The following is a 22,117-nucleotide window of genomic DNA, read 5'->3' as shown; positions in this document are numbered from 1 at the left end:
CATATTTTCAGCATGTTTTTGTAGTTTTTCTTTTTACCTTTCTTAAAGTGGTATATGATAAATTTCACTTAGATATTGAAATGTCAATTTATGAGCTTATATCTTCTGAAAAAAAATCGTACATGCTATGTTGGAGATGAAAAACAAATGAATAAATGGATGAATAAATGAGAGCAATATTCATAATATATTGCTCACTTCTATTGGCCTTGTGAACTAAAACATCCCCAACAAATGCATTTTTAAGCACGTTTTAGTTCTCTTTTTATTTCATAAACTATTGAAGATTTTGTTGCTCACATAATGCACTTGCTGTTTGTATATCTTTCATGTTATATTTCATATTTTATGTTCACGTATCATTACCATTGTTATTCTACATCGCTGCCCAAGTACACCCGAATCGCAAAACTTCGTAGAAGAGTTGACATTGCGTCAGCGGGAAGTTATACATATGCATAAGGGGATCGTTTTCTAGAAACATAGTCTCTATATTCAATCCAGATATATGGTATGAATTTTCTACATCGTGCTTTTACTTTTTTTAACTTGTACAGCTTCTATCTAATATTCATTAGATTGAATATTCATGGCCAGGAATTAAATTTTGTATGTTATCATCAACTTTTTGAGCTTTTATGCTATTCATAAAAGGAAGGCGGTTGAGCGCCAAATTACACTAACCTGAAAAACTGCGATTGTAGACTAAGAGGTAGCGTGGCACGATGTATTTTTGACCAATCAGGGGCCTGTTTACAGTCACACGGTTTTTCTCGCATGGCACGTCACTTGCCTAGCACAATCGCATCATGGACCTAGCAAATGCTAGGTCCATGATCGCATAGATGTACGTATGCATTGCGCATGGTATGTGTGGAACATTACGAACGACTATCGCGATTATTGTGTTGCCGTGTTTACTTACGGGGATTATGCCAGTGAATCGCTGAGAAATGATACGAAAATGGGCGATCAAACTCATTGGTTATTTTCACCGGATTCGGTTATGAATTCTGATCCACATTTGATATCTGTCAAGAAAGAAGAGGACGAGAGTTTTCTCGATGACTTAGATCTTCAAGATGGTGAGAAATTAATACACAAAATAGTTTCGTAGAATTATCACAGTCCCAGGTACTTATTTCGGCGCAAGTGCAACAAAATATGGTAGTGTAGTCAACAAGTTTTGCCGGTTGGAATATAGACTAGTAGTTCTAATATCACTAGTCATAGGCGCCGGAAGTGGGGGGGCAGGGGGGGCGGCCGCCCCCCCAATCCAAAAAGTGGGGGGGCAAAACGCATTTTTGCCCCCCCAAAAAGCCCCCCCCCCAAAAAAAAAAAATAATAATGATAACAAAAATAAATGAATAAACAAAGAAAATAAAATAAATATGTATATGAATAAAAGGGAAAAAATACGGCTACAAACGGCAGCTTTTGGACTGTAAAATGTCAAAATTTTCAAGCTCGCTTGCTTCGCTCGCTCGCATCCAGCAGTTGAGCCCGGTGTGAAGCGAAAAACTTAGCTACGACGGCAGTTGTTGGACTCTAGGATGTCAGAATTTTCAAGATCGCTCGCTTCGCTCGCTCGCATTGAATCGTTATGCCATTCTCCTAATGTTGCTGACAGTAATTGCCAGTAGTTGCGCCCGATGCCCCCACCCCTTAATTTCTAAAGCGAAAGATAAATATAGCTACAAACGGGAGTTTTGGGACTGTAAAATGTCAAAATTTTCAAGCTCGCTCGCTTCGCTCGCTCGCATTGAATCGTTATGCCACTCTCCTAATGTTGCTGCCAGTAATTGCCAGCAGTTGCGTCCGATGCCCCCCCCTTAATTTCCAAAGCGAAAGATATAACTACAAACGGGAGTTTTTGGACTGTAAAATGTCAAAATTCTCAAGCTCGCTCGCATTGAATCGTTATGCCATTCTCCTAATGTTGCTGCCAGTAATTGCCAGCAGTTGCGCCCGATGCGCCGCCCCATTTATTTCCAAAGTGAAAGATAAAGCTACAAACCCCAGTTTTGGGACTGTAGAATGTCAAAATTTTCAAGCTTGCTCGCTTTGCTCGCTCGCATTGAATCGTTATGCCATTCTCCTAACGTTGCTGCCAATAATTGCCAGCAGTTGCGCCCGATGCGCCCCCATTTATTTCAAAGCGAAATATGTAGCTACAATTAAAACTCCAGTTTTGGAACTGTAGAATATCAAAATTTTCAAGCTCGCTCGCTTCGCTCGATCGCATTTTATTGTTATGCCATTCACCTTATGTTGCTGACAGTATCTAATTTGTCGATCGTTTCACACCGTCATTCCATAATCCATGTAAGGAAAACTTACAATGTTCCTCAATGACTGCGTTGTTGAATGTATCACATTCCGTAATGTATTGTAGTCCCATTATTGCTCACGCACACACGCACAGGCATACAGACCGTCAAAATTACTTTATGGTTCCCCCCATGTTTCGACCCACCGTACGCCACTTTACATATATATATATATATATTAGATGTGTGTGCGTGTGTGTGTGTGTGTGTGTGTGTGTGTGTGTGTGTATTGTGTAACATATGCATGGTCTAATCTTGAGCCCCCTCCAATGTTTGCCCCCCCAATCCAAAACTGCTTCCGGCGCGCCTGTCACTAGTAGTACTAATATCACAGCCCAGAGATTGCTTACTTGCCTACTAAAATATGTGATTATATATTTGTATTTTATCAATATTGCCTGTTTGTTTTGTTTGGCTCTGAATCGGACCAATTGAGGTTCCTGTGCTGGTAAGCATCGGACTCTACTGCCTGCATATCGGAGGGGCCCTAGCCTAGGCCGCCGGCCGTTGATAACGGCTGAGAAGTCTGCTCGAGACAATGTCATCATCATCATCATCATCATCATCTGGTACGGGAAGAAGGCGTTGGCCTGTAATTCCTGATCACTGCTTCTTGTTTGGCCTGTACTTAACTGAGTATGACAGAGTACGACATGCGTGCATGCGCAGGAGTGGAGTCATGGGACTCGGAGATCAAAATGATGCTCCCACCAATATTTGTCAATATATCTTTTAGATTTTTCAGTTGTTGGCAAGACCACTATATGTTCCGGCAAGCTGTTCCAGTCCTGTGTTATACGTTTGCTGAAAGACTTGCTTCGAACATCCAATCTGCAATGTTCTCTCTGGATCTTGAAACAGTGCCCTCTTGTGGTTCTACTTGTAGGTTGGGAGAAGAAGTGGTCCTGTTAGATGTTGAGAAGTCCGTGCATGATTTGATGAACAGCAATCATGTCTCCTCTTCTTCTTCTGTAGAACAGAGAGTACATATTCAGATGCTTAAGTCTTTCTTGGTATGGGAGGTCCTTGATTTCGCGAACCAATTTGGTTGCCTTCCGCTGGACTCTTTCAATTTTCATTGCATCTTCTTTGTACCTGTTGTGCCATAGAACACTCCCATATTCTAGGTGTGGTCGAATTAGGGTCTTGAACAAAATTGGTAGAGTTGTCTTGTCTAGTTGTGAGAAAGTTCTCTTTATAACTCCCAGTAGTTGATATCCCTTACTAACCGCTGATGACACATGTTGATGGAAATTCAGCTGGCAGTCAATTATCACTCCAAGATCCTTTTCGGCTTTTACTGGTTGCAGATTTTCCCCTTGCATGCGGTAATTTCCCTCAGGGTTTCTCTTACCGATGTGGAGTACTTTACATTTGTCCTCATTAAAAGGCAATTGCCATCTCTCAGACCATCTATGTAGATTGTTTAGGTCGTCTTGGAGGTCATTGATCTGTGCTGGTGTGTTCACTGTACTATACAGTTTTGTGTCGTCAGCAAATAGGGCTACTTTACTCTTCCTCACGTCAAGTGGTAGGTCATTAATGAAGATCAGGAAGAGGACTGGTCCGAGTACACTGCCTTGCGGTATCCCGCTTGCTACTGGTGACCAGTTGGATAATTCTCCATTTACGAAGACTCTCTGTACTCTTCCTGTCAGAAATGCTCTAATCCAGTGTAGGAGTTTACCTCTGATTCCATATGCCTCTAATTTGAGCAACAGTCTTTCATGTGGGACACTGTCAAATGCTTTTTTGAAGTCGAGATAGAGAACATCAATCGCCGTCCCTTCATCCAGCAACCGTGCCCATTCTTATACTCTAGTACATATAGTAATTGAGTTGCACACGTTCTTCCAGGGGTAAATCCATGTTGACTATGTGAGAGTAAGTCACTACTAAGTAAGTGAGTAACTATCGCATCTCGAAGAACTTTCTCCATTACTTTTCCCGCAACAGAGGTGAGGCTTACCGGTCTATAGTTAGAGGCTTGTGTTCTGCTACCTTTCTTGTGAAGAGGTATTACGGTGCCCTTTTTCCAGTCCAGTGGGAGTTTACTTTCTTGCATAGATTTATTGTAGATCAATGTCAAAGGTTCAGCAATAGTCTCTGCCAGTTCTTTCATCACCTTAGGATGCATCCCATCTGGACCCGCTGACTTGTTAGCGTTGAGCGTTTTTAGTTTGCTTACGACATCATCCACTAGTATTTTTACTTCACTGAGAATAGGTAAGTCCATTTGTACAGGTATTTGTATGTCAGATATACTTTGCAGGTCTTCTTGTGTGAATACGCTAGAGAAGTATTCATTCAGAAAGTTTGCAATTTCACTGTCGGTTTGAGCAAGTTGACCATCCTCATTCACGAGATTCACAATACGACTCTTACTCTTCACCTTACTGTTGGCGTAACGCCAAAAGGCTTTGGGATTTTTGTCAATATTCTCAACGAGGTCTGCTTCAAAGTTTCAGCTAGCTGCTTTTGTAGCTTTCCTCAGTTGATTTCTTGCTTGTTTATAATCCTTTAAGTCTTGTTCCCTTTCCTCTCTTGTTTTATTATCATCTCTATAGCGTTTCCAGCAACGTGTCTTTTTCTTAGATAATTTCAAGATGGGTCTTGTTATGTAGATATTTCGTCTTTTGTCTTTACTGTGCTTCCGTAAAGGCACATGGTTTATCAACACACTCCTTTGTTTTCTGTAGAAATATATTCCATGCCTGTTCACAGCTCGTTTCTGTAAGATCTTTTTCCCAGTCCATTGTCTCCAGTGTTTCATTCATAGTTATGTAATCTCTTTTCTAACAAATAAAGACAGAATAAACTGACCAGAAGGAATATAAATTATTAGTGGAAAAGTGAGCAAAGAAAATGGGATTCCATCGGGATCCCGATGGAATCCCATTTTCTTTGCTCACTTTTCCACTAATAGTCTCTTTTCTGATAGATTACACGTTTTTTCCCCTTTGTTGTCTCCTCTGTTTTCTGCAGAATGTCTAACACTGCTAATAAACACACGTGATCGCTCAGTCCTAGTGGAGGCAGATGATCAATTGAAGTAATCATATCAGCAGTATTGGTAAATGCGAGATCAAGCACATTGGCACTTTGTCCATTTCTAAAACGTGTAGCCTCATATACATGCTGGTGAAGAAACGATTCCTGTGTAGCAGTGAGGAACATGTTTGATGAGTTATTGAGAGTAGAGTCCACATGTGCTCTCTTCCAATTAATATCAGGATAATTAAAATCCCCCATGATAAGTTTGTACTCCTCTCCACTCTCACTAACCAGTTCCATGAGTTCGCATAATAATTTGTTGTTTTCCATCTTGCTAGATGGGCTCCTGTAGATGCATCCCACCAGAAGCTTGTCACTTCCTGTCAGTTGGATAGTACACCAAATGTTTTCTGTGTAGTTCAACTCAAAAAAAATTTCTTGAGCCTTGAGATTTGTACTGACGTAAATCGCTAGGCCTCGGTGCTTATTTTCCTTGTCTATATTTGTAAATACATCATATCCTTCAACTTAAATTAGTTCATGCAATACATTAAGGGTGCCGATTTCGGGATAACTTCACATATCATAATTACTTCTGGGTTATGTTCTCCAACAAGTACTTGCAGTTCATCCATTTTGTTTATAAGAGAGTCTGCATTTGTATATAATACCTTGAAGTTGTTCAGATGATTGTGCTCGGCACGTGTAAACTCTAGTCCTCCCATGGGTCCTCCATTATTATGGCCAAGTCATTGGGTCTTTGGAGACCCGCCTACTGCTCCAAATACTCCATCTACTTGAATGTCATTATCATCGTCTATGCAGTGTGGCTTATGTAGAGCTGAATCCTGAGTGCTTTCCGGTGGATATGCTTCAAGATTCGCTTCACTTGGCTTTCCTTTGTCTCTGTTGCCCTTCACCTTTTTTGGCTGATTCTTCCTCCATCTTGTCACAATTTTTCCCTGACGTATCATTAGGTCCTGTTCCCCGTTTTTTCTCCTCTGCTTGAGTTCTTGTCTTAATTTCCAGCTTTCCTCCCTTTGTTGTCTTGTCATATCAGGGGATATGTATGTGTCCTTCCATTTGTCTGTTTGTCGCAGCCTCCTAGATGCAGAAAGTACTTCGCTTTTCATGTGTGGGCTCTCCAAATGGATCAGAAGGGCTCTGGGTTTTGACGTCTTACTCTGCCGTTTACTTCCAAGGCGAATGGCTTTAACTATTTGGATGTTGTGTACTTTAAGGCCATTTTTGGTGATATCTAGGACTGCTTTCTTGTCTTCCGCAACCCTGTCGTGCAATTGTTCTTGTTGGGACTCAGGTATGTTGTAGAAAACAACATTACTGTATACGCTATAATTTTCGCGTACATAAATTTTCGCGAATTGCCGCTGTCACACATTTTCGCGAGTGGTTAAATTTGCGATTGGGGGACCAGAGAAAATATGAAGTGGCCAAGAAAGTGTGAATTTTCAACTTACTAGCAAATAAGAATGCTAGTTATACACTGCATGAAAAAAAAAAAAACTTACCAAACTCTGCTAACTAGTAAGCTAGAATTCAACATTTTTGAAGTGGTTAAGTCCATCGCGCTAGATTTCTGATGAGTGGTCCCCTTGCGATAATGGATTGGCTCTCTACAGTATTCATAAGTAGACGTGGACGTGCTATATGTACGTAAACAAGCTTAGCTAGTACAGTACTAGTATATGGTCTGTTCGGTAAGCCATGACATGGTACAGTTTTACTACTACTAGTACTGAAATTTTCGTATCATCAAGGCAAGGGATTCATTTTGGAAGGTAATATTTTCGCGTGTTGTTAAATTCGCGAATAGCTCCCAACTCGCGAAATTCGCGAAAATAAAACCCCCGCGAAATATATAGCGTATACAGTATTCTTTCTCTTTTCTCTGTCCATGATCTCCGCCATTGTAGTCATAGTCACAACATTCCCGACTTCATATTTCGAGTCCAAGTTACCTTCATCAGAACTGTCTCTATCAGTATCAGTTGTGCTGTTTACTTTTCCCGTGTGCGGTCTTTGTAGTACAGTAATTGCAGGATTTGGTAATCCTCCTTTGACCTTAGCATCCACTTCAGCCTGATCTCTACACACATCGGCATAAGACTTTCTGAGCTTTTTAACTCCATCATTCACCATCTCTTTCATTGTTTCCTGTGCATTTTTCAGTATCTTCTCTACAGTTTCCTTCATTTCACTTTCTACATTGTTACATAAGTTTTTTGTTACATTTTTGCTACTTATTATGCCTCCGCCACGAAGTGGTGCCGGAGGCATTATGTTTTCGGGTTGTCCGTCCGTCCGTCCGTCCGTCCGTCCGTCCGTCTTTCCGTCCGTCCGTCCGTCCGTCCTTCCGTCCGTCCGTCCGTCCTTCCGTCCGTCCGTAATGAATTTTGTGGACAGGGTAACTACCAAAACCTTTTGAGGTATCCTAATGAAACTTGGCATGTATGTGTATTAGGGGGTGAAGTTGTGCCTATCAACTTTTGGGTGCACATGCTCAAGGTCAAAGGTCAAAAGGTCAAGGTCAAATGCTTAAAATTTTACCATTTCCCCCATATCTATGCAATGCCTGAAGATATTTTCTTGAAACTTAGTGTATACATGTACTACCCAATTAAAATTCTCTGGTGAAAGTTTGGGGTCATGAGGTCAAAAGGTCAAAGGTCAAAAGGTCAAGTAAAATTTTAAATTTTCACCTTTTTCTCTGTATCTTGGAAATTGTTCAAGGTATCTTCATGGAACATAGTATATATATGCATCTACTGACTGGCAGTGGTTATCTAGGGAATTTAGGGTTCATGGGGTCAAAGGTCAGGGGTCAAAGGTCAAGGGCAATACTTCAAAATTTTACTATTTTCCTTATATTTATGCAATGCCAGCAGGACTTTTTTTTTTTTTTAAACTTGATGTATGCATGTATAACCCAATAGAGATTCTCTGGGATTTTTTTTTTGCCAAGAAGGTCAAAGGTCAAAAGGTCAAAGATCAAGTGAAAGTGCTGAACTTAATTCTTTCTCCATATCTCGGAAGTGGCTCAAGTTATCTTGAAACTTAGAACATGCTGAATTTATGTATGTTCTGCCTGACAGTGATTCTCTTATAAATCAAAGGCCAGATGAAAATGATAACAATTTACTGTTCAATACAGAAATTGCGCTTTTTCTCCATACCTTGAAAATTACTCAGTGCATAAACTTATGAAATGGTCAAAGTCAAGATAGTTCTTAAATCCCTAAATACATGCTCTCCTATTCATCCAATTAAACATAGGTCAAGGAAGGTAAACATTCAGTACATTTGTGACAAACATGTCATTTTAATATTTTGCCAATTTTGTGAAAATGTAATCACACATTGTCCACATGTACTATAGACCTATTAGGAGAATCATGCATTATGGCGGAGGCATACCAGTCGCCATAGCGACATTTCTAGTTTTCTTTCTGATTTTTGCTGCTTCAATTGCAATTGATTCACAATCTCTGCAGAACCAGTGGGCTCTATTCTTATCGTCAGTGAAGAAATGATACATGTCTAGTGTCACATGGTGACAATCCGGGCACGACCACCTCTCGCATGCTTCACACTCAATCATATGGGTCATGCCCTCTTCGTTACAGTACTCACAGATCATGTCCTTTTTGCTTGATCCCTTCTTACCACTTGCACGACCTAAGTCCTTTCTTTTCTCCTGATCGCGGCCATGGTTGCTTAAGTCGGCAAAGGTTACAGTTCGTTTTGCTTTAGAACTGGCTTGTTTCTTGGTTCCGGTACGTTTAGATGCATACGTACGTTCAGGTCCTTTATTAACATCCGGATGATGGCTTGTTGTAGTAGACTCTTTCAATACAACTTCTGATGAGGTGTCATCATCAAATTCAGAATCATTTACATTCCCATCCTGAATGCTAGGATTTTTATCTTTGCTGATAGGTGATAACTTAGAAAGAGTTTTCTGAAGTGTATCCATTATTCAGGCTTCTCCACTATTCCTGATTCCTTTGGGTTGCATGACCTCTGTGTAACCTTGTCAGTCGCATGCAACTTGCCTGTAGGCTATGAAGTACGCGTGCCTGGTTGAACAGCCGGGAGTACCCTGACCTGGGCAATGGCCTGGCCTTGAGCTTTGCTGTAGGCACCCAAAAAATTGGCACCTAAAATTGAGCTTTTTGAAGCAAAAATGATTTGACAAAAGTCGACTGGATTGCTCAGAAATGATCAAAAGGTCATATGCAAGTAACCATTTCCGTATTTTTGAGCAGAAAAGGGTATTTGAGAAAATTTTCTTGCAGAAAAATCAGAGCAACGAAAAAGACGTCCGACTCCTGCGCCTCCGCACAACTTAGTTCAAGCCGGATGAGCCGGATTGGCCTGAAGATATCTAAGCAGGCAAATAGACGTACCGACAGCTGACCAAGGATACTCATTACCAAAAAAAAAAAAAAAAATTTGAAAAAAAATGATAAAAGGAAAAGAAATTTATAGACAAGTGTTTGGCGTAGTAAAGAGAATGGAAAACGCCACTAAACACAAAACTACAACAACAACAACAACTGACTAGACTTGGAATTTGTCAGCACTGACAAATTAGGTGATCCGATCTATTCGAAAATCAATGATTTCAGTCCTGATTCCATTAGGCATGACCATACAGGTTTCATCTGTGTTTAGGGACATTGGCCGTGTGATGTTTGGATTCTCATATAGAAAAGGGAGTCGGGTCTGCCATCTTTGGTACCAAATTCCGTATACACTGTAACGAAGATACAGAATGAAGTATATTTGACCATTGACCCCACTTTGCACAGCCAAGATGGCATCTGAGCAAAAAGTGGTTATTTTGTGAAATGATCCTTGTAACATTGTCTTTGCGTGTTCAAAATATGGAAAATATTATACATGTATTCACCAAGATACAGGATGAAACATTTATGACCTTTGACCCGAATTTACCTACCCAAGATGGTGTTCGATCAAGTAGTTGTTATTTTATAAAATAATGTACATGACATGAGCTAAACATGTGCAAAATATGGGGGTAATAGGGAATGTCTTTCTTGAGTTATTGCAAAGAAAGTTGCAAAAAGAAAGAAATATGAAAATACACTGAAGCTAAGCTTTAATTTTAGCGAAGTTTTTCGACATGATTTCGATGTCGTATGAACAAACGGAGGACACATAACGATAACGCAAGGTCTCAGCTACAACATATTAAAATCAGGGAGAAATTCACAGAAGGGTAAGTGAGCTAGTGCTCGATAAAGACAGTCATGTCAATTTTCACATCTAGAAAAATTCCCTCCCATAGAGATAACACGTAATAACGAAGATAGAGAAAAAAAGTACATATGACCTTTGACCCCACTTTGCACAGACAAGATGACATCTGAGCAAAAAGTGGTTATTTTGTGAAATGATTCTTCTAACATGGTCTTTGCGTGTGCAAAATATGGGAAAGATAGGACATGTATTCACCAAGATACAGGATAAAACATGACCTTTGACCCTAATTAACATACCCAAGATGGTGTCCGATCAAGTAGTTGTTATTTTATGAAATAATGTAGGTGACATGAACTAAAAAACATGTGCGAAATATTGGGCTGATAGGACTTGTTTTTCTTGAGTTATTGCAAAGAAAGTTGCAAAAAGAAAGGAATATGAAAATACATCGAAGATAAGCTTTAATTTCAACCAAGTTTTTGGACGTGATCCCGACACCGTATGAAAAAATGAAGGGCACACTTACGATAGCCCAAAGTCTCAGCTACATTATATCAAAATCTGGGAGAAATTCACCAAAGCATAAGTGAGCTAGTGCTCGAAAAAGACAGTCATGTCAATTTTCATTTCCAGAAAAACTGCACTCCCATAGAGATAACACGTAAACTGGTCAAATTTGACAAGATTACTTTCAATCCATTTTTATGAGGTGATGCCGTCATCCAATCAAAATGTTGTTATTACATGAATGAAAGACCATTTAATAAGCTACAACATACTGAAATTTGGGTGAAAATTGGCAAAGGATAAGTGAGATACGCTCGAGTGAACTTGAAATTTGATGACGTCATTTTGAAAATTTACTTTTTTTACTTTATTAAGAAATTTGATATCTTTTAATCATTTTTTCTGTATCGCCAACCCATGACATGACATGTACAATTCATCAGCTTTCAAAATATGTAAAGAAATTTGGGGGTCACCGTCCATCGTGACGAGTATTATCGGATTTAAAATTGGCGGTTTTTTGGCATAGTTGCACTGTATATCGCCATTGACGCGCGCGCGGAATTTCAACGTTGACGGGCCCGTATGACGTCATATTGAGTCGGATTGACTTGAAACGTGGCAGAAATATTCCTTGACATTTCAGACATCCGATCAAAGTGAAAAAACGGGAAATTTCTATTGCATATGAGCTGTGCGTGCGTATATGCGCGCGTGCGTACGCGTCCGTCCAATTTTTTCAATTTATCAAAAAATGCTCCAAATGGTCTGAAACGTGTGCAAAAAAATTTTGAGCTCGATTTGAGCATACAAATATTTCAACACGCGCGTACGCGCACGTTTTAAAGGGTATAGATGAATTTTGAGAATATGCGTAGAATCAGCTTGACTTGAAATATATGTGACGTAAATTTCATTGAAAAATTCCTCAAAGTGCGCCAAAATTATATTCCATGGTTTCTTTTTACCCAAATGTGGTGTTCAGGGGTAATTGGGGACGTAGAATTGATTGAACATAATTTCAAACTCACGTCACTGTGATGCTGTTTTTTCATTGGCTACCAAAAATCTGTCTGTAAATGACAAATAAAGCAATGCAAATCTTAGGCTGTTATTTTTTTTTCTTTAAAGATTGATTTATTTTTTCACATTCACTGACACTGCTTACAATATACTACCATTGAATACACGACGCTTACATGTACATGTCACAGAAAGTGTACATTCGGGTTTCGTTAAAAGAATCGAATTTATGCTGAAAGTTCCATATTACACACATACTGCAAAATGATACTGTTGTCCGTGTAAACTAGTTAGAATATAAGTTTATGATGTACGCTGTACTTTTGGGTGAATTTATTCACTTTATTCTAGTTCTAGCAGGTCATAAATGTGCGATATAAAGTCAATCTCCGATATAGTTCTTATCTCTCTACTTCATAATTATAACCTTAGGCCTATGCCATATCAATTCATACAAGTGCCAAAAACATTTTGTCTGATTTGACTGGAGAGATAACAAATTGTGAAGTCAGTAATCAGGAAAATGAAAGGTTATGACTTAGCAACTAAGAATGATTCTGCCGTGTTGGAAAGTTTCTTGGAAAAGCTAAAATAAAAGATTTTTTGCATGAAAAATTTATCGGAATCACTATCACATTAAATTATAAATTCATTCACGTTCCACTATGATTTTTTTTCTCATCAGTCGTCGGAAGCAAAGTTGTTTGCTTCCGACAACCCACATGGGATCACAGTCTGATGAATTCGACTTGTATTGGTCGCCTATCAGGTCAATGTCAGACATGTCAGGCATGATCCAATGAGGCAAGATCGTCCGATGAGGATCACGCGAGCAATGTCTGACATTGACCTGCAATCGGATTCACAAACTGCGATCCTATACACATTTGTGAGCGGCCGGAAAGCAACAGACTTTGCTTCCAACGAGTAACCGATGAGAATAAAATCTCTATGTTTTAGTGTATAACGTTCTATCTGCATGAATCAAGAGTAGGATCGAAGTATTTAGGTGTCCATAACATGTAAATTGTATCGCAGAGGGAGTAGCTATGTTTACAGTAGTGGCTATGACAATTATGGACAATATGGCTATGGCCTTGGCTATGTGCAATTATGTACTCTTTTGTCTTCGGAAGAGGAGTCTTTTAGGTACCGGACTAGCCCTATACATGTATTTTATAACTCTGTTTACCTCTTATTCAGTGTTATTCATGTTTTTGTGCCTTTAACGTGCGAGAAAAAAATGATAAATAAAAAGAAATGCCGCCCTCATGTGGCCCTGTATGATATAGTGTCAGCATTCCTATGCGGCTGCAAGGTCCAAAATAGATGTAATGTGTCGCGGAAAATCAGCTCTAACTCAAAAAGTGGCAAAAGGTGGCAGCCAAATTTGGTATCAGCTTAAAGCTGAGACATCAAGGAATGTGGTGGTTTTAGAATTTAGTTGGAAATCCATGGAAATCTAAACTTTTCATTAGGGTATATAACAAAACGACAAATAATTAGCCTCTTTTCCAGGGATAGCGTAAAATATGCATGAAGATAAAGTTTCTTTGCATTTTTACGGCATTCATAACGTAAAATGAACTCTCAGAAATATGTGGGAGAAATGACAGGTTGATATCTGAAAAACTACATGTCGAAATTACTTTGAATTATTATTATTGTTATTATTATCATTATTATTATTATTATTATTATTATTATTATTATTATTATCATTATTATTATTATCATCATCATTATTATTTGTTCAGATCATGTTGATAAGAGTATGTACATTTAAAATTGGGCCAATGAGTACAGTAATGGGCATCATACAGAAAAATTGGCATTTCAGCACATGGTCAGCCATGGAGTGTAGAGGGATATGGTCTTTATGGTAATGCCAACCTTATAAAACAAGTCAGTCCCCTAATTAGATGAATAATTCACTTGACTTCTATGTCTCGCATTAAAAAGTAAGATAAAGCCATGGGAAAAGGCAAAGAAAGTGGTATTATTTTTAGGAATACTTACAACTTGTGCATGTATATAGTGATATCCCTAGAAAGTTGTCATGACATACAATTGATATATTTTATGCCATTGTTAACTCTACTTGTAGATGATTTCTGTAAGTTTTGCAGATTCTACTTACAAGTGATTCACGTACAATCATGTATCATCTCTTTGTTTTCACTATATGATGGAGTTGTAAGATTGAACGCAATGCCCATATCCCACTCCTTTCCCTGACAATCTTTAGCATATTGCATCAGGATGAATGTCACTGTGAGGATGTGCATATGGCTCAGGAATTGTTTTACCTAAATTACATTTCATAATTGCATATAATAGACTTGAGATATGCCACCTTGGGCTATGAGAACAATGTGTTCGGAACTCTGGGGCAGACACAGGAAAATATTTAATATCAGTTATCATCAAACTCTGTTTTTACAAATTACTGTAAAAGTGGATATTTTCGCGCTTAGCGGGGTAAGATGAGTTTTATGTGTTTTTCATCAACTACAGGAACATATGGCAAGCAAAAATATTCTCGTGCTTTTATTTTTGTGCTAGTTTCTGGTTGCGCGAAATGCACTAAAATTTCAACACTGAATATTTCCACTTTTACAGTAGATCTTTATGCTTTGTGAAAAACCCCTGTTTCCTGATCAGACTTCATTGTACACAGACTGAATACCAATAATAGCCAAAGAGCACATAATTGAGTTAATTTTGATGGGGGGGGGGGGGGGGGGAGGGGACAGTGGGTTTCAAAACAAAAACATTCTTACACGGTTTTTATACAGCGTATACATGTAATCATTGATTGCAAACATGTGACTGTCATGTGATGAAAAGTCAACACGTTGTTTAAAGGCTACTTCCTCCTACCAGCACCAGAATTTATAGAGAGTTCACGTTTTCACTTTCACTAATTGTGTTGATCTGTTGTATGAGCAGCCAAGAAGGATCTTTATATGGCTAAGTTTGGCTTGTGCTAAACATACTGTAACAGCTGAATTTTATCTGTTGGTTTGTTTTTGTTTTTGTTTTGTTTTGTTTAATTTCGCAAATTACTCTTGAACTAGAATGTAACTTTATGCGAATATAGTAACATGTAAAAACAACATTGCATAAAAATGCCATTTGTATTAAAAAAAAAAAAAAAGTTAAGCCATGCCTGTGCTAGACTGCTTGCAACAAGGCTCCACAATGTAGTAAAGTTCATACAACTACACTACTGAAGGTCTAGCACACTGCATAGTCCATGATATATCTAAATATTATGTAGGGCATTAGGACATGAATGCACTACTAGTTTATGTACAGGGAATCACCAAGTAATAATGCTGATACATGATGATAATATTTATATAATATTGACTGGCCCTGAGGGAGGTACCAGAAAATATTGCCCAAACTGAAAGCATATTGCCCGAGTCGAAGACGAGGGCAATATTTATCTGGTACCTCCCGAAAGAAAGGCCAGTCAATATCATAATTATTACCTATCCCCTAGGTAAATTAAGAAAATATGTGAATACGGCTATACACTATGATACAGATCAAGCCACATTTGACTACCTGTAGACCATCAACATGTTGAATAATTGCAAAATTCTTCATCAATGTATTTCATTCAACTCCAACTTCAAAGATACATATGTATTTGTAACAGGCAAACTTCAAACATCTGAACGCTCTTACACTTTATTTCTACTTCTCTGTTTAAAGTTGGAGAGTTGTAAAACTAATGGTCACTGTGCAATTACTGAGCACAAATGGACTAGTCATTGTTTGATGCCTAGTGCTGCTGTAAGTGGTCGACCTTGTATGAGTTGATTTATCAGCGTTCTTCTGCGGTGCGTGTAACCAGGGAGGTGAGAGGAAACTGGTGTAACTGACACCCTGGACGTCCTGGAATGTTTTCTTTTTGTGGGCGATCGGAATGTTTGAGCAGGGAGGTGGGGAGAGAGATTCCACTCTTTCTCTTCCCACCTCCCTGTTATACAGTGCACTCCTATTATAACGAACTCGGTTATAACAAAATTCTGGTTATAACGAAGTAAAAATTTGAGCTGCAATGTCATCCACTATATGTATTTCTATTGTTTATTTGTTCAGTTATAACAACATTCCGATCTAACGAAAAAAAACTGCCGGTCCCGAGGATTTCGTTATAACAGGAGTCCACTGTATATGTAAAACCCCCGGATGCTTGTGATATGCTCTAATGTCGCCTGCTGAACTCCCGACCCTGCAAAATACCAACTGTAATTGCCTCCAAAACTACCTCGTATAGGTAATAATTCTTGATATCAAACTTTCACTATTATTACTGTCATATGATATCACTGGCATCATATTATTATTCATCAGGACGTTGCATCTAAATTGCCTCATATCAAAATGTATGAATATAGATATATATAAACACTCAGTGTGTCTGAAAGTGCTGAAAGTCTTCAATTTGACTGACAACTTTATTTTCACAAAATAAGTTCTTTTAAAAAAAAAAGCAAAAGGAATTTCATGTTCAATTCCTTTATTTTTGTGCTTTGGATTTTCTCTTCTCATCAAATGTGGTCAATGGTGTAAAGAATGGTGTAAAGAATAAGAATAAGAATTAACTGATGCTACAGGGATGCCAAGTTCAAAAAAATTTTATGAGTGAGATTTTCATGACTCGGCATCTCGGAGCGCGAATGTGCGCGCGAGTGAAGGTGTGGGAGGGGTTTTCCCCCCTCCCACGGCCCGTTAAATTTTTAGCTCTTAATGGTGCGATCAGGTACATGCTTGAGTGACTATATTTGTCCCCGCCGAACGAGTTTGAGCAGGGGACTATGAAACGGGCTCCGTACGTGTGTGTGTCCGTGTGTCCGTCCGTGTGTCCGTCCGTGTGTGCGTCCGTGTGTGATCAAAATCTTCAATTTGCTACTTCTCTGTCATTTATGAGCCAATTTTGATTCTGTTTGCTTTATATGATAGCACTACATGGGAGCTTTGAAACTTCTACACAGAATTTCAGTTGTGACCTTTGACCTTGACCTTTGACCTATATTGTACATTTTGCTACAAAATGCTACTCCTTCGCCATTTCTAACCCGATTTCGATTCCGTTTGCTTTATGTGATGGCACTAGGTGAGGGCTTCAAAACTTCTACACAGAATTTTGACCTTTGACTTCTTTGACCTTTGACCTTGATTTTTGACCTATATTGTACATTTTGCTACAAAATGCTACCGCTTCGCCATTTCTTACCCGATTTTGATTCCGTTTGCTTTATGTGATGGCACTAGGTGAGGGCTTCAAAACTTCTACGCAGAATTTTGACCTTTGACTTCTTTGACCTTTGACCTTGATTTTTGACCCATATTGTACATTGGCTACAAAATGCTACTCCTTCGCCATTTCTGACCCGATTTCGATTCTGTTTGCTTTATGTGATGGTACTAGGTGAGGGCTTCAAAACTTGTACACAGAATTTTGACCTTTGACTTCTTTGACCTTTGACCTTGATTTTTGACCTGTTTTGTACATTTTGCTACAAAATGCTACTCCTTCGCCATTTCTTACCCAATTTTGATTCTGTTTGCTTTATGTGATGGCACTAGGTGAGGGCTTCAAAACTTCTACACAGAATTTTGACCTTTGACTTCTTTGACCTTTTACCTTAATTTTTGACCTACATTTTTTGTACATTTTGCTACAAAATGCTACTCCTTCGCCATTTCTAACCCGATTTCGATTCCGTTTGCTTTATGTGATGGCACTAGGTGAGCACTTCAAAACTTCTACACAGAATTTTGACCTTTGACTTCTTTGACCTTTGACCTTGATTTTTTACCTATATTGTACATTTTGCTACAAAATGCTACTTCCGGCGGGGACATATATTACGCACCGCTTAATTTTCTGCTTTTCCTTGTTTTCACTTATTTTGAAAGACAAAAGGGATATACCGGAGTTATGGGTAAACCCGGCCGAGCGGGTAAAGTCGTCGTCCCCCAGCGCACGCATTAAATTGTACAAGTAGTTGTACTGCGCGCGCTGGGGGCCGACTTTACCCGCTCGGCCGAGTTTACCCATAACTATGGTATATACCTTCAATTGCAACTGTCACTTTAATCCTTTGAGCTATGCTCGTTATTATAGGCCCAAGTTGCAGACATCGCCCGATGTGTGAGAAAAATGGGTGCCATGCGTGAGATCGTGAGACGGACCCTAAATGCTTGAGTCTCATGCAGAATGCGTGAGACTTGGTAGCTCTGGATGATAGTCACAGTTTTTGTGAAGAGAATGTTGGGGTGCATGCAGCAGCAAGAATGCAACATATATCAGGGCCCTGTTTTATGAAGAGTTGAAATTGATTATGAAGTTAATTTCTATGGCAAGTCTATGGCATCCTGTGTGGTAACAGGTAAGGAAATTTTGAATAAATTACAAAATGTGTATATCTTGATAAAACAGGGCCCAGGGCATAGATACATGTAGATACGTACACATTTTCATATATTGCAAAATAATGCCATGGTGGTTGATAATATATCTTATGATTAGCAAAAAAAATTCCCTTGGTTCTGTGAACTAACAGTGGGTTATTTGCCAGATATCAGAAATACCATACATAGGTAAATTTGTAGCAGTGTATTTGAAGCTATCATTGGCTATCTACATGTACAATTGTATGTCAAGAAAAGTCAAGATCATGGCATCTCAGGGTTATGATGTGAGATCTATAGCAACATTAGTTCCAGTTTGAGTGGTGATGTAAGTATCACAGAGGTCACACCAAGGTGATCAGGGAAGCTACATGTGAACCAGCAAACCTCCCTAGGCAAACAGAGTTCCCCAGGTCCTGCCAGCCCTTCCCACAGCCTCAGCCATCCCTCTATCATAAATCATTGTTTGCTGGTCATATGCATATCATGTGAGCAGTCAGGAGAGATCAGGGTCGGACATCAGTGTCACTGCCAGCAGGCACGATGAACCACTGAGGAAATAACAAATGTAGGATGAAGTGGCAAGATATTGTGATTTTATTCCATTAGTGTGTTGTCTTTTGCCTTTTCAGTCCATTTGTTCCTGTCTGTCATGGCTATGTAGAGTAGTCACTAGTCATATGACCTCCAAGGAACTTTTCTTTGTGTACAGCTTCCAGTCAGTGTGTTTTTCATGCAGCACAGGGTCTGCATAGTGAGACTATAATTCCTGGAAGCTGTTCAATAGGTGTCCTATTATTGGATGAAGTTGTATGCTATAAGTGGCAGCGTGTTTTAAAGACGTGGGGAATAGCACTGGGGACATGCTTTGTGCACGTGCTCTCTTGCCAAGTAGTTGGGAAGGATTTATCTGACCGCCAAATTCTAAACTGGGACAAGGGCTTTTATCAGATGCCTGTTGAGAACTGACCAGCAGTAAATGCTCTGGCAGATCAGAGGATGATCATTTAACAGCTGCCAAGACTTAAAGACATATCAATCTGTGTTCAGAGCTAGGGGACCCACTTGTCACGTCTGCCTGCAGTATTTCTTGGAGGGAATTGTATCAATCTATGTACATTCGTACAATGTACATCTTGCTCATTGGCAGCGTTGGTCCTGGGTCAGGCACCAATCGGTATCCACAAGCCACTCCACTGAAAATGAAGAGACCAACTGCTCATCTGTGGTTAATTCATGGTCAAGGATCAATGATGTGCTCTGGTTGACATTTAATATGCCTCCTTCTCTGTTATCCCACCTGAGAAATGATCTGCCATGAAATATGATCACAGACGAACGTCATTGCATATTGCAGTGACTGTGAGCAGTTTTGATATCAGGATGATGATCTCTGTTCAAAATGATATTGAGGATGTGCTAAGATTGGACAGCGAGAGTGAGGACACACTTCACTCACTCCATTCTTATGTACATTGTTTCTCTTGGGCTTGCTGGTTGGTCTTCTCCCTAGAGCATGAAGATGGCCATGGAAGTGTAAGGCCAAGTAAAAAAAGAAAGTAGTTTCTCGTCCGGGTTTTTTGAGCAAGGCGATGAGGGAGGTCCTTACTATTTGATATCTTACTATTTTTTCGAGGATTGTCAAAATGAAAGTAACATGTGTTTCTCGTCCGGTAATTTTGAGAAAGGTAACGAGAGAGGGCTTTACTATTTTCTATATCCAATTTATGAAGACTCTGGTATGCGGTAGCTGTGTTATGAGAGACCAGGTCCCAAGTGTATGTCTTGCCAGCACTCTGTGCATTTTCAAACAAATAGATATAAATATGTACCATACTTGAAATGAAACTTCATGCATGCAGAAATACATTTGCTTTTCCTTTCCACTACAGATGTCAAGGGAAAATGACCATCTTAAAACTGGTACATGTATTTAGTGTTGTAATGGCATTTCTGATACCAGTGTACTTGCAATTCTGATGTATTGTGCTATTAATTGAAACAGGTATAAAACACTCTATCAACAAATGTACGACTGAAATAAATTCCATGATATTCAAAAGACTGCTTTATTTATCATTGGTGTTTGTGACTTTTTGTGTCCACACAGCTGCGCTGTAAGCCTATCTGCATCTCTTCACAGTACAATTGTAGCACATTCAAATGGAAACTGGCCGGTACATGGATGTCAAAATGATACTGATATGGCATTATAGCATTAAACATTTAAAGATGTTTCTTCATGTTCTAAAAGACATTTGATAATCACTCATCATTTGGATGATGAATGATTCAATCACACTTCAGGTGATAGGCCTACGACTCACGGCCGTGTCTATGAATTTACATCGTAAAGAAAAGTATCCCGCAGAAATACAAGAGAAACCAGAATCCGTGGAAAAGTTATTTATTTTGTAGATACACCCATTTAATGATTCTACATTTGCTGGAAAAGCGCATTCATATTCTCTTCAAAATAGAATACAAACTAGTACATCGCTGTCAGATGCAACGTTTGTACAGAGCAGTGTTTGCGCCTCTACACATTCGAATGTGTTCATGCGTGCGTGCAGATAGCTGACAGACAAGGGGGATGGGACCAAAGACGCTTAACTAATAAGACACGAATCGATAAAAAGCTAAGATTATAATTTTTAAATCTTTTTAAGATAACAAAAATACCACTACCTTTGGAAATGAATGATGTTCCTAGGTGTACTGAGTTTGTACTTAGCTCTCTTTTGTATCGTCATGTAGGGTAGCCATTTTGTGTCCATTGTTATCGCGCGCCTTCGTATCTTGTTATCTCTACTACTTCAGTATCTTTGGATGGGACCCTGACAGCTACAGACACGCATACGCGGCCGGCACGGCCAGCCACTGCACTGGCACCGTACCTTCCGACACTGCACACACATGCACATAGTCACAATGACATGAAAATGTATACATTCAAACTCGATACAATCCTCACAAGCATTTGCACAGTACAATTCATCCGCTTAAAATATGAGAAACGGGGAAAAATACGAACAATGCGCGAAATATGCGTGGAATATCAGCGATTGTTCGAAAAAAATGTTGCCGCTATCGCGTTCACGACGTACCGAGTGCGCTGTACATATACATCACACAGCCAGCCCAGGCCCGCCGCGCGCCCATCCAACTACAGTTCGAAGCTTCTTGCCGAGCTCGCAGTGTGAAATGCATGCGTTATATTACATACGCACTACATAAGCTACAGCTGTACTAAGTAGAGGACGCAAGGCGTATTTAGCAATGAGAAATCACGATTGGCGGCCGAAAAAATAGTACATAAATATCAAAAAAAAGTCAATGCGGCAACTGAAATTTGATGCGGGCGGGGAGCGGGATGGGACGAGAATTATGAATTTCTTGGTATTTTCATCGCCATTTTGAAAATAGTAAATAGTAAAAAAATCGATGCGGCGGCCAAAATCGATGCGCGCGAGGACGAGAAACTGGTTTCTTTTTTTACTTGGCCTAAGAAGTTTGTTAGTCATTTCATGTAGACAGTAGGCCCTACTGGTATCCGGTATATTGTCTATTAATGAGAATCA

General features: G+C 39.3%; 1 protein-coding gene across 1 annotated transcript in view; it reads left to right on the top strand.

The window, feature by feature from the left end:
* Positions 1-891: 891 nt before the first annotated feature.
* The window catches only part of LOC139712527 (sterol regulatory element-binding protein 1-like), a 43,514-nt gene continuing 22,288 nt past the window's right edge, over positions 892-22,117 (top strand). The window contains exon 1 of the mRNA XM_071624340.1: positions 892-1,085. Within this exon, the coding sequence (XP_071480441.1) occupies positions 965-1,085 (121 nt within the window). The 5' untranslated portion in view covers positions 892-964. The remainder of the gene's footprint in view (positions 1,086-22,117) is intronic.

The sequence above is a fragment of the Diadema antillarum genome, unplaced genomic scaffold (assembly GCF_040938485.1).
Source record: "Diadema antillarum isolate AM-2024a unplaced genomic scaffold, OU_Dant_1.0 seq00001815_RagTag, whole genome shotgun sequence".
Lineage (NCBI taxonomy): Eukaryota > Metazoa > Echinodermata > Echinoidea > Diadematoida > Diadematidae > Diadema > Diadema antillarum.
The sequence above is the reverse complement of the archived record's forward strand: the minus strand, read 5'-3'. Positions and strand labels throughout refer to the sequence as shown.